Raw genomic sequence first — 16,738 nt, forward strand, 5'->3', positions numbered from 1 at the left:
AACGTCTGGCGGATGTTCCAGACGTTCATGCGTTTTGTCAGGCGTTGGTTAGAATCAAGCCTGTGTTTAAACCTGTTGCTCCCCCATGGATCTTAAATTTGGTTCTTAAAGTTCTTCAAGGGGTTCCGTTTGAATCTCTTCATTCCAAGGATATCAAGCTTTTATCTTGGAAAGTTCTTTTCTTGATGGCTATTTCCTCGGCTCGTAGAGTCTCCGAGTTATCTGCTTTACAATGTGATTCTCCTTATCTGATCTTCCATGCAGATAAGGTAGTTCTGCGTACAAAACCTGGGTTTTTGCCTAAGGTGGTATCTATTAAGAATATCAATCAAGAGATTGTTGTTCCTTCATTGTGTCCTAATCCTTCTTCAAAGAAGGAACTTCTTTTACATAATCTGGACGTGGTTCGTGCTTTAAAGTTTTACTTACAAGCTACTAAAGATTTTCGTCAAACATCTGCTTCGTTTGTTGTTTACTATGGACAGAGAAGAGGTCAAAAGGCTTCGGCAACCTCTCTTTCTTTTTGGCTAAGAAGCATAATCCGCTTAGCCTATGAGACTGCTGGACAGCAGCCTCCTGAAAGGATTACAGCTCATTCTACTAGAGCTGTGGCTTCCACTTGGGCCTTTAAAAATGTGGCTTCTGTTGAACAGATTTGCAAGGCGGCGACTTGGTCTTCGCTTCATACTTTTCCCAAATTCTACAAATTTGATACTTTTGCTTCTTCGGAGGCTATTTTTGGGAGAAAGGTTTTACAGGCAGTGGTACCTTCCGTTTAAGTACCTGCCTTGTCCCTCCCTTCATCTGTGTACTTTAGCTTTGGTATTAGTATCCCACAAGTAATGGATGATCCGTGGACTGGATACACCTTACAAGAGAAAACACAATTTACGCTTACCTGATAAATTTATTTCTCTTGTGGTGTATCCAGTCCACGGCCCACCCGGTCATTTTAAGGCAGGTCAATATTTTAGATTAAACTACAGTCACCACTGCACCCTATGGTTTCTCCTTTCTCAGCTTGTTTCGTTCGAATGACTGGATATGGCAGTTAGGGGAGGAGCTATTTAACAGCTCTGCTGTGGGTGTCCTCTTGCAACTTCCTGTTGGGAAGGAAAATATCCCACAAGTAATGGATGATCCGTGGACTGGATACACCACAAGAGAAATAAATTTATCAGGTAAGCATAAATTGTGTTTTTCTTTTTTATGACACGATGAGTCCACGGATCATCTTAATTACTAATGGGATTCAATACCCAAGCTAGAGTACACAGATGATACAGGAGGGACAAGACAGGGAACCTAAACGGAAGGCACCACTGCTTGAAAAACCTTTCTCCCAAAATTGGCCTCAGCCGTGGCAAAAGTGTCAAATTTATAGAACTTTGAAAAAGTGTGAAGAGAGGACCAAGTTGCAGCCATGCAAATCTGTTCCACAGAAACTTCATTTTTGAATGCCCATGAGGAAGCAACAGCCTTTGTGGAATGAGCCGTAACTCTCTCAGGAGGCTGCTGTCCAGCAGTCTCATATGCAAAACGTATGATACTCTTCAGCCAAGAAGAAAGAGAAGTAGCCGTAGCTTTCTGTCCCTTACGTTTTCCTGAGAAAAGTACAAACAAAGAAGAAGACTGACGAAAGTCCTTAGTCGCCTGCAGGTAAAACTTTAAAGCACGGATCATGTCCAAATTGTGCAGAAGATGTTCTTTCTGAGAAGAAGGATTAGGACACAAAGGAGGAACAACAATCTCCTGATTAATGTTCCGATCAGAAACAACCTTAGGAAGAAATCCTAATTTAGTACGAAAAACTACCTTATCTGAATTGAAAATAAGGTAAGGAGACTCATACTGCAATGCCGAGAGCTCTGACACTCTACGAGCAGAAGAAATAGCAACAAGAAATAAAACTTTCCAAGATAACATCTTAATATCTAAGTAATGCATATGCTCAAACAGAGCCCCTTGAAAAACTCTGAGAACTAAATTCAGACTCCATGGAGGAGTAACTGGTGTGAACACAGGCCTGATCCTGACCAAGGCCTGACAAATGATTGTACATCTGGGACATCTGCCAGACGTTTGTGTAACAAAATAGATAAGGTAGAGATTTGACCCTTTCGGGAACTTGTCGATAAACCCTTTCTCCAAACCCTCTTGGAGAAAGGACAAAATTCTAGGAATCCTAACTCTACTCCATGAGTAGCCCTTGGATTCGCACCAATAGAGATATTTACGCCCAATCTTATGGTAAATTCTTCTAGTTACAGACTTACGAGCCTGAATCATGGTCTCTCTGACCAAATCAGAAAACCTCTCTTGGATAAAATTAAGCGTACAATCTCCAAGCAGTCAGCTTCAGAGAAACTAGATTTGGTTGAAGAAAAGGGCACCTGAATCAGAAGTCTCCAAGGTGGCAGAGATGCCATCTCTACCAGATCTGCATACCAAATCCTGCGAGGCCAGGCCGGTGCTATGAGGATCACCGAAGCCCTCTCCTGTTTGATTTGACCAATTACCCGAGGAAGAATAGCAAACGGAGGAAATAGGTATGCTAGACTGAAGGTCCAAGGGACCGCCAGAGTATCTATCAGTTCGCCCTGGGGGTCCCTGGACCTCGACCTGTATCTCGGTAGCTTGGCATTCTTTTGGGATGCCATGAGATCCAATTCCGGCTGACCCCACTTGAGAATCAGGTTGGAAAACACTTCCGGATGGAGTTCCCACTCCCCCAGGTGAAAGGTCTGCCTGCTCAAGAAATCCGCCTCCCAGTTGTCCACCCCTGGGATGAGGATTGCCGACAGACAGCAAGAGTGAGCTTCCGCCCACTGGATTATTTTGGTTACCTCGGTCATCGCTAAGGAACTCCTCGTTCCTCCCTGATGATTGATGTAAGCCACAGAAGTTATGTTGTCCGACTGGAACCGGATAAACCGGACCGCAGCTAACTGGGGCCAGGCCAGAAAAGCATTTAGATCGCTCTCCGCTCCAGAATGTTTATAGGAAGAACAGGCTCTGGCTGAGTCCAAACCCCCTGAGCCCTTAGAGAGCCCCAGACTGCTCCCCACACTATGTCTGCCGTCTGTTGTTACAATCACCAAGATGGTCTGCGAAAGCAGGTTCCCTGGGAGAGATGATCCAGAGAAAACCACCATTGAAGAGAATCCCTTGTCTCCTGCTCAAGTAGTAATTGAGGAGACAAATCCGTATAATCTCCGTTCCATTGCCTGAGCATGCTTAACTGCAGAGGTCTGACCATCAGCCCGATTACCTCCATGCACTGAGCCCCTGATGGCCGAGGAGTGGACTGAAGGACTAGGCAAGTATTGATAATCTTTGATTTCCTGACTTCTGTCAGAAAAGTCTTCATTGATATGGAATCTATTATGGTTCCCAAGAAAGTTACCCTTGTGCTTGGGACTAAGGAACTCTTTTCCAAATTTACCTTCCACCTGTGAGATCGCAGGAAGGATAACACCATGTCCATGTAAAATCTTGCTTGCTGTAAGGATGACGCCTGGACTAGGATGTTGTCCAGATAGGGTGCCACTGCAATGCCCCGTAACCGAAGCACCGCCAACAGCGATCCCAGAACCTTTGTGAAAACTCTGGGAGCTGTAGCAAGACCGAAAGGAAGAGCCACGAACTGGAAGTGTTTGTCCAGCAAGGCAAACCTTAGGAACTTGAGATGAATCTTGTGAATGGGCACATGAAGGTACGCGTCCTTTAAATCTGTTGTCATAAATTGACCGTCTTGGATCAAGGGAAGAATGGAACGAAAAGTTTCCATCTTGAAGGACGGTACGCTGAGAAATTTGTTTAGACTCTTAAAATCTAAAATTGGTCTGAAGGTTCCCTCTTTTTTGGGAACCACAAACAGATTGGGATAAAAAACCCAGACCCTGTTCCTGTATTGGAACTGGAACAAACACTCCCAGATCTGAGAGGTCTCCTACGCAGTGTAAGAACGCCTCTCTTTTTGCAGATAATCTTGAAAGCAGAAACCTGCCTCTGGGAGGAAAACTTTTGAACTCTAATTTGTATCCCTGGGACACTATTTCTATTGCCCAAGGATCCTGAACATCTCAAACCCAAGCCTGAGTGAAGAAGGAAAGTCTGCCCCCTACAAGATCCGGTCCTGGATCGGGGGCATGCCCTTCATGCTGTTTTTGATTCAACAGCAGGCCTTTTGGATTGTTTTTTTTTTTTTACTAAAGAGATTATTTCCGTAAAGCCAGGTCCCAACAAGGTCTTCCCCTTGTAAGGAATCGCTAAAAGCTTGGACTTAGAGCATACATCCATAGAACAAGGCTCTAACCATAAGGCTCTGTGAGCTGGAACAGAGAAACCTGAAATCTATGCTCCCAGTTTGATGACTTGAAGGGAAGAATTCAAAATAAAGGAATTAGCCAATTTGAAAGCTTTTATCCTATCCAGGATTTCATCCAGGGGAGTTTCTGACCTAGTCGCATCAGACAACGCATCAAACCAATATGCTGTTGCACTAGTGACAGTAGCAAAGTACACAGCTGGTTGCCATTGTAAGCCCTTGTGTACATCCCTTCTCTAATTTTTGTCCATAGGACCTTTGAAAACACAACTATACTCTAAGGGTATAGTAGTTCTCTTAGCTAAGCTGGAAACTACTTCCACCCTAGGGAATGTTTGCCCTGCCTCCTTAGCTGAGTCGGCTATGGGAAACATCTTTTTAAATATAGGGGATGAGGTCTCTCCCATTCCTTATAACTTACTGGACGCACTAGAATAGACTACGCCGGTAGTGACGGAGTCGCCCAGGGTAGCTAAAACCTCCTAAAGTAACAAATGGAGGTGTTCAAGCTAAAAAACTGAAAGAAAACAACCTCAGGATCAGATAAAGATATTACTCCATCTGAGTCTGAGAATTCACTCTCAGATACTCCCGAAGTATCTTCCTCTTTCAGGTAATATGGAAGAAACATTCGGAATAGCAACTACTGAATCTACTGAATCAAATTGGCGCCACCCTTAGCTCCACCCATCGTAGGCGTTACAACATTAAGCTCCCAGTCGCCATTATCCTTGTTTCAACAATTACACCACCGGGAGCTAACTGAAACATAAACATATCTGGCGGCAAATTTGGCTACCACATTGTATATTGCAGCTTAGCCAAAATATATGTGACCAAAGAGTCTTCTCCCTCACCTAGTCCTGTGGAAAAGAATAAAGTCATCTTACTTAGGCTGTTAGGATTCGGGCAGCATCAAAGTATGGGAGGCGCAGTGAGATTTATGTCCCACAAGTTCCCATTGCTCTAAAGCCACCACTGCTCTGCTGAAGAGACTGATATGGACTACGGCTACACCCTAGGACAAAGCAGCACAATCTTGTACTACTTAAAAAATAATAAACTCTTGATTGAAGAATTTATACTAACACCTCACTTTACCACTTCTTATCACTAACGTAGGCAAAGAGAATGACTGGAGTGGAAGGGAAGGGAGGAGCTATTTACCAGCTTTGCTGTGGTGCTCTTTGCCGCCTCCTGCTGACCAGAAGGTGAATATCCCATGAGTTGTTAAGATGATCCGTGGACTCATCGTGTCATAAAAAAGAAATAAGCTTTCCCTTGCAATAGATAAGAGAAGGAATGGGATTGTTTATTCACATTTGTATTTACTTGAATGTACTCAATTTAAAAAAAAGTAAATACTTATTATAATTATTATGATGATAATTATTATTATTATAACACATAACAAAGCAATGTTTATATTGCTTCTTTTTCTACATTTGTGAAAAATGTGGCATCCCTGGTCTATACTGTTCCATAAAGCTACAGAACTGAATATGATTTTATATTCTGGGCACACAATACAGAGTATTTTGTTTAAAGGAACATTATAGTGCAAAAGTTCCATGTTTTTTTAAGAGTGTCATTTTAGCACTAGTGAAGCGGCACACCTATGTGTTTAACCCTGCAAGGGGTTAAAGGGACACTGAACCCAAATTTTTTTCTATCGTGATTCAGATAGAGCATGCAATTTTAAGCAACTTTCTAATTTACTCCTATTATCGAATTCTTTTAATTTTCCTGGTATCTTTATTTGAAATGCAAGAATGTAAGTTTAGATGCCGGCCCATTTTTGGTGAACACACTGTGTTGTTCTTGCTGATTGGTGGGTAAATTCACCTACCAATAAACAAGTGCGTTCCATGGTTCTGAACCAAAAAATAGCTTATGTGCCTTCTTTTTCAAATAATGAAAGCAAGAGAATGAAGAAAAATTGATATTAGGAGTAAATTACAAACTTGTTTAAAATTGCATGCTCTATCTGAATCACAAAAGAAATAATTTGGGTTCAGTGTCCGTTTAAAGTACCTGTCAGAAGCCACAGACAGAGCACTACTGGTCCTGAGTGGATACAACCAGTGGGCTATCAGCAGTGGCAATTGTCCCAGCTGTATGATGGTGTCTGCTGATTGACTCAGTGGCTGTAGGGAGCACTCAGGAGCAGCAGTTCTCTGTGGTTCCTGAGGGGGTTATACATATAGTATTGCAAGGTTGTTAAAATTATGCGCTAACAAATTACAGCATGTAATTTTTGCACTATAATGTCCCTTTAACCTCACATTTTCAATGTTCTAATTACTATTTAGTATATTTTTTAGGGTCTTTCTTGCTTTAAAGAGACATAAAAATCAAAATTATTCTTTCATGATTTAGAGCATACATTTTTAAACAACTATCCAGTTTACTTATATTATTAAATGTGCTTCATTCTCTTGCTATCCTTTGTTGAAGGAGCAGTAATGCATTACTGGGGGCTTACTGAACACATCAGTAAACTGATGACAAGATTTGTGCAGTTACCAATCAGCAGCTAGCTCCCAGCACCTAAGTATACTTAGCTATGCATTTCAACAAAGGATACTAAAAGAACCAAGCAAATTTGATAATAGAAGTTAAAGGGAAAGCTGTTTATAATTGTATGCTCTATTTGAATCACGAAGGAGAAATTTTGGGTTTCATATCCCTTTAAGGTTAATTTCTACCTCCTTTCCTCTACCTCTGTCTCATATGATAAAACTCTAGAGGTGGAATCTTATGTTAAGACACTTACTGTCACATAATGTTCATTGTTTATTAAAGTATTTTTCTGCCTTTTATGTAAACTGTAGCAGGGTGTGTTTCCTAATCATTTCGGGATCCATATTTGATCTAGGCTTCCAGAAATTTGATGACAGCATTGTGTGATGAATCTGGAAAAACTACACTTACGTCCTGTGACTTTGACTTGCGTGGTTTACAGCCTGAGACTCGCCTAAAGAATTTGCTTCAGATTAATAATGTGGAGGACCTTGAGAGACAAAATGAAGAGTCTCGAAAAGCCAGCAGACAGGCAGAACTTTTTGCCCTCAGTCCACCAATGGATGAGGTACAATTGTAATTGATAATTTACAGTTTAAATGAGTATTCTAATTAAAATTTTAGTCATTTGTAAAATTATTATTTTTCTATGATTATTGTTATTATTAATGCAATATATCAGGATGTGCTATAGTAAAATATGTGTGTTTTGAGAGAAGCACCACAACCTTGAGAAGTTGAGATATAGGGAGTTTGCTGACAAGATATTTAATTAGTATTGCTCTGGTGAAAGATTAATATACTAGGGGATACTTTTTAATGAGCTCACATTATTCAAGTCAAAATAAAATTGTATGATTCAGATAGATCATGCAGTTTTAAGACTCTTTCCAATTTACTTCCATTATCAAATAATTTATATTCACAGGGTATACATTTACTAGTATGTGATTGGCTGATGTCTGTCACATGATACAGGGGGCTGGAAAATGGAAGAAAAAATTAATTTGTCAGAGTGACCTAAATATGAAATAAGCTACATCCATGTATGGCTTTTAACACCCTCACAGCAATCATGTGCAACCTAGGTTATAGCAGCCACTGCAATAATAGTTACCTGCAGCCCATTGAGATCATAGACCTATATTATAAGTTTAATGTGAATATACAGTATTTATCTAATCCATGTATAACAGTGGTCTCAAATGTTATTGGATGTTTCTTTTTAATCAAAAAAGCATGGTCCTTTTGAACAATAGATGTTAAGACTATACATTTTTACTAATTCAGTGAAAATATTGACAAGGATACCACTTAAAGCGCTGCTGTATGTGATATCTTAGAAAAGAATATTGTTAATAAAGTTTAACTTTAAAATGGGTTAACTGATTATGATTTTAATTTTGTACTTATTTTCTAAAGTTTATTAGCAATAAAGATGATTGCTTTAAAGGTGCATGTTCCATTAATATATATAGTTGTGGGGCCACAAGTTTTCATCAATTATTGTATTAAGAATGTACAGTATGTCTTTAGCTATTATAAATTGAATAAATGACCAGTGGTTAGTTAGACATAATAAATAGAGCTGTCATGCTATACCTTTTTTTCTTTCAGGATTCAGATATAACATATTTATTTATATTTACTTATGCTTTGTAGCACTTTTTCAACACAACTAATTAGTGCATTGGACAAATAAAGAAGTCTCTGTGTTTCAGCATGTAGTTTCTGCCTGCAATTCCCTAAAAAATTGTTACAAGCCTTTTGAAACCGTTTGCTGAAACAACAAATTTAATGAATGAGTAAAACCCCTGTTGAATACATAAAGCATTTATCAGTACATACACATAAATGTCAATAATTCATTAAGTTTATGATGGGCAGAAGAAGGATAAGTGTCTCTTTATAAAGCAGATTGTGTTTGTACTATAAGCAAGTTTTCTGACCTGTTTGTGACATGGGTATGGGCATATGAGCGTATAATTTAATTGGCATTAAAATAAACTTAATGAATTCTTGGCAAGTAGTCTCCATATTTAGTGCTTGAACAAACAGACATCACTATAGCTATGAGTTCCTGGAGGATGAAAAAGTACTCTTGTTTGACTCATGGGTTATGTGCTATGGTTAAAGATTGGTATAGCAGAGGTTAAGTATTATAATCTAAACAATGTAAAAATGGTCAAGATTTAAAATAAATAAATAAAATAATCAATGTGAAAATGGACTCACATATGCAGGACTTCCTAGGATGAGCAATGGATGGTGCTGTCATGTAAATGTGTATATTTGTTTAATTCATTTACAGAAGTAAAAATGTGCAAGCATAGAATTGTATACTCAGGTGAGAAAAAGGATAAAAGACTGAGCACTAGATTACAAGTGAGGCGTAATCGACTTTGCGCTAGCGTAATCATGTTTCTGTGAGCCATTTTCATTGTGCTGATATTACAAGTGGAGAAAAATTGCGATTGCATTAGCGCAATCGCCATTTACACTTCAATCCTTACCGCAATCTTAGAGCTGTGGTTAACTGTTGTCCGAAACAAAACACTTTAAAAATACATTACTAAGTACAATTACATTCAAGAAAAGTTCAGGAATAAACTCAAGCCCGTTCAGCTTATCAATAATGGCCCCAGTGAATAAATTACAAATAGCAGAAGGACAGTCCTAAACAAATACCTCCAGTGAGGCGCCTAAAACAAGCAAACATACAGTTGCGGGATATCCCCTTATCCGTAGACTCTTGTCTCTAAGTCTGGTCATAAGGTGGTCCTTGTGTAAAACATCCAGTCCCCAATTCCAAAGGCCCAAATGGTGTGAGATGTACCTTGGGCTCAGGGCCTATTCTCCGGTTTCATCAGGGCTGGCTGCTTCCGTAAACTACAGACTCTCGGCTGGAGCGTCCCACGAGCTGACACACCCTATTTCGGGCCTCCACTGCTGTTGCTTGATTGGCGGTGTGCTTGTCCTTCCCACAGGCTGGCCAATTACAGGTGGCGAGAGGAGAGCACCCCATGGTGATGCCTTAACAGCCGCGCTCACTGTATGAGTGTCCAGATAAGTACAAATAAAAAACAGCAAGGAACTGTGATGACAGAAGAAGCGTTTTGGCCCATAGCCATAGTCAACATTGACTACGACTACGGCTGAAACGCGGCAGCTGTCTTTCGTCGTCTAGGAAGTTTGGTGAGCTGTCAGCTGTGCGTCCGTACTCTAGACGGCCCTTGTAACTGAATTGTGTTTCAATTTTATTGTGGCATTCAATAAATGCTTCTTCTGTCATCACGGACCGGTGCTCCTGACTGTTTTTTGTTTGTAAGTACACTTACACTCATATTAACACTGTCTAATAAAAATTATTTAAAAACAATATTGCACAAAAAAGTTATACGGGTTCAAAGATATGATATATGTTAGAAAACCCCCCCGCAGGCAAATGGCTTTAACATTTAGTCCCATACATATACATTGCTAAAGATGTATTTGTATGTGTTTGTGTGTGTGTGTGTGTATATATATATATATATATATATATATATATACACAGTTGTGCTCATAAGTTTACATACCCTGGCAGAATTTATGATTTCTTGGCCATTTTTCAGAGAATATGAATGAAACTTTTCTTTCACTCATGGTTAGTGTTTGGCTGAAGCCATTTATTATCAATCAACTGTGTCTACTCTTTTTAAATCATAATGACAACAGAAACTACCCAAATGACCCTGATCAAAAGTTTACATACCCTGGTGATTGTGGCCTGATAACATGCACACAAGTTTGACACAAAGAGGTTTGAATGGCTATTAAAGGTAACCATCCTCACCTGTGGTTTGTTTGCTTGTAATTTAGTGTGTGTGTATAAAAGGTCAATGAGACTCCTGACAGACCCTTGCATTGAGTCATGGGGAAAGAAAAAGAATTGTCTATCTCGTCAGCAGCCGACTGGACTATGGTAACGCACTCTACGCCGGCACCACCATCAAGCTCCAAAAGAGACTACAGCGCATCCAGAACTCCTCGGCCAGACTAATCCTTGACATCCCTTGTCAATGCCACATCACCAAACACCTGCGGGACCTGCACTGGCTCCCCATCAACAAAAGAATAACCTTCAAGCTTCTCACCCACGCATTCAAGGCCCTCCACAACATCGGTCCCGAACGTGAACCACCGCGCTACCTTCTACACCCCTACCAGACAACTTTGATCGGCCGACCAAGCCCTCGCTGTCATCCCCCGCATCAGGAAAACCACAGCGGGAGGCAGATCCTTCTCTTACCTGGCAGCCAAGACTTAGAACACCCTCCCGCTGCACCTCAGACAAGCTACCACCCTAACTAAGTTCAGAAAGGACCTCAAGACCTGGCTTTTCGAATGAACTGCAACCCTCAGCGCCTTGAGACCCTTACGGGTGAATAGCCGCGCTTTATAAGAACCCAATAGATAGATAGAATGAGTTTCTGGACTCCTGACAGACCCTTGCATCTTTTATCCAGTGCTGCACTGACGTTTCTGGATTCTGAGTCATGGGGAAAGAAAAATAATTGTCAAAGGATCTGTGGGAAAAAGGTACTTTAACTGTATAAAACAGGAAAGGGATATAAAAAGATATCCAAGGAATTGAGAATGCAATTCAACAGTGTTCAAACTCTAATCAAGTGGAAAATGAGGTGTTCTGTTTGATAACATACTGCATTCATCTTGCCATCAATTCTGACCAAATTTACTTTGCCTTTGTAGCTCACACATCCCCAAAACATCAGCGATCCACCTCCGTGTTTCACAGTAGGAATAGTGTACCTTTCATGATAGGCCTTGTTGTCTCCTTTCCAAATGTAGCGTTTATGGTTGTGGCCAAAAAGCTCAATTTTGGTCCTATCACTCCAAATGACTTTGTGCCAGAAGGTTTGAGGCTTGTCTCTGTGCTGTTTGGCGTATTGTAAGCGGGATACTTTGTGGCATTTGCGTAGTAATGGCTTTCTTCTGTTGACGCGACCATGCAGCCCATCTTTCTTCAAGTGCCTCCTTATTGTGCATCTTGTAACAGCCACACCACATGTCCTGTATTTAACCTGAAGTTATTTGTGGGTTTGTCTTTGCATCCCAAAAATTTTCCTGGCAGTTGTGGCTTAAATTTTAGTTGGTCTACCTGACCGTGGTTTGGTTTCAACAGAACCCCTCATTTTCCACTTCTTTATTAGAGTTTGAACACTGCTGATTTGCATTCTCAATTCCTTGGATATCTTTTTTTTTCCTGTTTTATACAGTTGAACTACCTTTTCCCGCAGATCCTTTGATAATTCTTTTGCTTTCCCCATGACTCAGAATCCAGAATCGTCAGTGCAGCACTGGATGAAAGATGCAAGGGTCTGTCAGGAGTCCAGAAACTTATTGACCTTTTATACACACTCACTAATTACAAGAAAACAGATCACGGGTGAGGATGGTTACCTTTAATAGCCATTTAAACCCCTTTGTGTCAACTTGTGTGCATGTTATCAGGCCAAAATCACCAGGGTATGTAAACTTTTGATCAGGGTAATTTGGGTAGTTTCTGTTACCATTGTGATTTAAAAAGAGTAAACACGGTTGATTGATAATAAATGGCTTCAGCCAAACACTAACCATGAGTTATCATGTTATCATTCATATTCTCTGAAAAATGGCCAAGAAATCATAAATTCTGCCAGGGTATGTAAACTTATGAGCACAACTGTATATATATTATATATATGTGTGCGTGTTTATATATGTGTACATATGTATTAATGTATTTATATATATATATATATATATATATATATATTTATTTATATTGACAGTCATATATACACATATATAAACATTAATATATATATGTACACACACATATATATATATATATATATATATATATATGTGCATTTTAGCCCTTTTCCATTAAGCAGATATAAACATGATAAAACATTTTTATGCAATATTCATACTTAATAAATATTTTATCTATGTATTTACGGTAAAATGCGAACATGCTATGTTGTTTGCGGGATGGGTGTTTTTTTTCAATTATTTTTTTCACTCCATCGACTTCTATGAGGAATGCAAAAATGCAATGGAGTTTGCGCGATCTTGAGTGTTAGTCCCCCCCCCCCCTCTTTTTTTTCTCCATTGATTTCTATAGGGGAATACATGCACGTGGAAAATTAAGGTTAGGTTTTTTGCGCTGTTCGGGTTAACGCTAGCGCAATGTTTTTTAAACTTAAATACGTAATACGAATTCAACCCGACTAGCACAAAAAGCTTAAAGGGACATTATACACTAGATTTTTCTTTGCATAAATGTTTTGTAGATGATCCATGTATATAGCCTATACAGCTTTTTTTAATTTTTAAAAAAAAGTTATGGTTTTGCTTATTTTTAAATAACATTGCACTGATTTTCAGACTCCTAACGAAGCCCCAAAGTTTTAGGAGAATACTGATGTATACCTACTCTAGCTTACTCCTGTTTGTGTAAAGAGTCTTTTCATATGCAGAGGAAGGGGGAGGGGGAGTGTCTGTTTTTTTGCTATAGAACCACTTGCAGTGGGTGTTCCAGCTGACCTTTTTAACAGTGCTAAACTGGGAGCTTCTAAGTTAGTTTTAAAACGGTTTTATACTGGAATTTTAGATCAGTATCTGTGCATATTATTCTTGATAGTAGTGTCTATTACATGCAGTTAAATGAAAATTGGTGTATACTGTCCCTTTAACTCTAGCGCCACTTGTAATCTAGTCCTAACAAGGTAGATGGAATGATCTTAGAATAACAATTAATTTCAGAAAACAACATAAAGTGTCTCAGCGTCATTTTTGGTCACTCTAGCACCTGCCCTTTTTAGGAATGTTATGAATTTAGGGAATGGGTAAAATTACACTCCTAACAAATTGAGTTAAGAGAACAAAAAGCAGATGCATTATGGGAATAGGAGCAGATAAAGCTAGGAGAAGGTTGTTAAAGTGTGTGGGTCAAGAGTAGATAAACAGGCTGTTTAGGTGAATGCTTTGTGATTTAAGATATAGAACACTGTGTTGTTATCAAACACTTTACAATTACAAGACGTGTGTGGTACTGCAATAAATTTACATACTTGGAAAATGTCCTTAATACATTAACACTTTGTGTGCTTAAATTCTCAATGTCCAAACTCCCTCACTTGCCTTATAAGAGCCAAATTGGACTTGGTACTGAAGTTGACAAAGCTTGTCATTTGTTATTTAAATTTGCATTGTTTTGCAGTATCTTATCAAATCCCCTTTGCTGAGATGAGTTTATTTTGCAGTAACAAAGTGTTTCCTGACCCTTTAAGACGATTTTAATTGTGCGTTGTATATAACAATAATTACATTTGCTTTGAGGAAAAATCTTAAATCAAATTAAAATTTCACTGAGTCTGTCACTTGGTGAAATTTGTGCAGCTTTTAAATCCTCTTAAATGTAGGATGCTACCTTTTGAAGTATGTTTACTTGTTCTGCTTTGCTGTGAAAATTCAGAGGCAACCAACCTAACAACCACTGTTTAGCATGTTGGGAAATCAGATAAACTACAGCATATTTAATATTTACATTGCATTTTATTTGTATTTATTTTTCACTATGCTCAGTTAAGTTTTATATTGGGGATTTCATTTTGGGTTTAATGTCCTTTGATATACTGTATATTATTCACAAGACTATCATAAAATGAGTGTCACTTTTGTTTTTAGGAGGATACTGTGGAAATCCGTCCTTTGCCTGAATGCCCAAAAGAACACTTGGGATACAGACTGATGATCAAGCTGAATACTCTGAAGTAGATATTAACCTATTTATGTCCTTCAATATTAAAAATTATAACCATGTATTCTACAATGAATGGTCCAATATATCATATTGTGTAAAAAGAGGCTAAATGTGGTGCGGAAAAGGTATCTGTGGAATTTGGAGAAAGCAAATGTTAAAATAATATATTTAGGCCCATTTAAGTTTATCAATGCATTTTTTAGGGGGTTAACTTTTGAGGGGTTTCAATAGGGGAGATTTAGAATTGAGACAAAATAAAAAAGCACCTTGTGAAATTTCTGAGAGCTGAGAGGCCTCAAATGCAGCCCTTATATTGATAGTTGTTGCCTATTGCTGAGATGGCATCATGGTAGTCTATTTCCGTTTGGTTTTTAATCTTTTTATGTAAGACCTTGCAAGCCTTTCTCTGCGGGTTTGAGTTAGGAATTCATTTTATGACATAATGCTCACTAAATTACTTCACATATTTCTGAGCAGTAAATCATTTTGCAATATGGAGAAAATCTTTTACTGTTAATGATTTCATTTTTGTTTTTATAATTTTACAAGTTAGTTGATAAAATACACTTGCTGAAGAGGTCTTTGGGATTTTTGAAATCTCAGCACTTTTTATTTGGAGAGTTTCTTGCTGGCCCAGTAAGAATATGTTTTTTGCTTGTGGCACCATGCTAGCAAACATTCGTCTAGATTACGAGTTTTGCGTTAGGCTTAAAGAGCAGCGTTAAGAGGTCCTAACGCTGCTTTTTAACGCCCGCTGGTATTACGAGTCTTGCAGGTACAGGTGTACCGCTCACTTTTTTGGCCAGACTTGGAAATACCACATATCCACTTACGTAAATTGCGTATCCTCTTTTTTTCAATGGGACTTGCATAGTGCCGGTATTACGAGTCTGCCAAAAAGTGAGCGGTACACCCTCTCCTGTCAAGACTGGTACTGCATTTTAAAGTCAGTAGTTAAGAGTTTTACACTACAAAGCCGTAGCATAAAACTCTTAACTAAAGTGCTCAAAAGTACACTAACACCCATAAACTACCTATTAACTCCTAAACCGAGGCCCTCCCGCATCGCAAACACTAAAATACATTTTTTAACCCCTAATCTGCCGAACCGGACAGCGCCGCCACTATAATAAATATATTAACCCCTAAACCACCGAACTCCCGCCTCACAAACATTAGTTAAATATTATTAACCCCTAATCTGCCGTCCCTAACATCACCGACACCTACCTACATTTATTAATCCCTAATCTGCCACCCTCAACGTCACAGCCACTATACTAAAGTTATTAACCCCTAAATCTAAGTCTAACCCTAACCCTAACACCCCCTAACTTAAATATAATTAAAAGAAATCTAAATAAAAATTATTATCATTAACTAAATTATTCCTATTTAAAAAGAAATACTTACCTGTAAAATAAACCCTAAGCTAGCTACAATATAACTAATAGTTACATTGTAGCTAGCTTAGGGTTTATTTTTATTTTACAGGCAAGTTTGTATTTATTTTAACTAGGTAGAATAGTTATTAAATAGTTTATTAACTATTTAATAACTACCTAGCTAAAATAAAGACAAATTGACCGGTAAAATAAAACCTAACCTAAGTTACACTAACACCTAACACTACACTATAATGAAATTATTTCCCTAAATTAAATACAATTAAATACAATTAAATTAAATTATCTAAAGTACAAAAAAACAAACAAACACTAAATTATAGAAAATAACAAATTACAAGATTTTTAAACTAATTACACCTAATCTAATCCCCCTAACAAAATAAAAAAGCCCCCCAAAATAAAAAAAAAGACCTACCCTACACTAAATTACAAATAGCCCTTGAAAGGGCCTTTTGTGATGCATTGCCCCAAAGTAATCAGGTCTTTTAACTGTAAAAAAATTACAAATCCCCCCCAATATTAAAACCCACCACCCACACAACCAACCCTACTCTAAAACCCACCCAATACCCCCTTAGAAAAACCTAACACTAACCCCTTGAAGATCATCTTACTGGGAGAAGTCTTCATCCAACCGGACCGATGTCCTCAACGAAGCTGGGA

At 38.6% G+C, this 16,738-nt stretch overlaps 1 protein-coding gene across 1 annotated transcript in view; it reads left to right on the top strand.

Moving 5' to 3' along the window:
• Positions 1 to 16,738, top strand: part of DOCK8 (dedicator of cytokinesis 8) — a 515,743-nt gene that overhangs the window by 38,897 nt on the left and 460,108 nt on the right. Inside the window, exons 7-8 of the mRNA XM_053699981.1 lie at positions 7,209 to 7,421; positions 14,591 to 14,676. Coding sequence (XP_053555956.1) covers positions 7,209 to 7,421; positions 14,591 to 14,676 — 299 coding nt within the window. The remainder of the gene's footprint in view (positions 1 to 7,208; positions 7,422 to 14,590; positions 14,677 to 16,738) is intronic.

Source organism: Bombina bombina, chromosome 2 (genome assembly GCF_027579735.1).
Source record: "Bombina bombina isolate aBomBom1 chromosome 2, aBomBom1.pri, whole genome shotgun sequence".
NCBI lineage: Eukaryota > Metazoa > Chordata > Amphibia > Anura > Bombinatoridae > Bombina > Bombina bombina.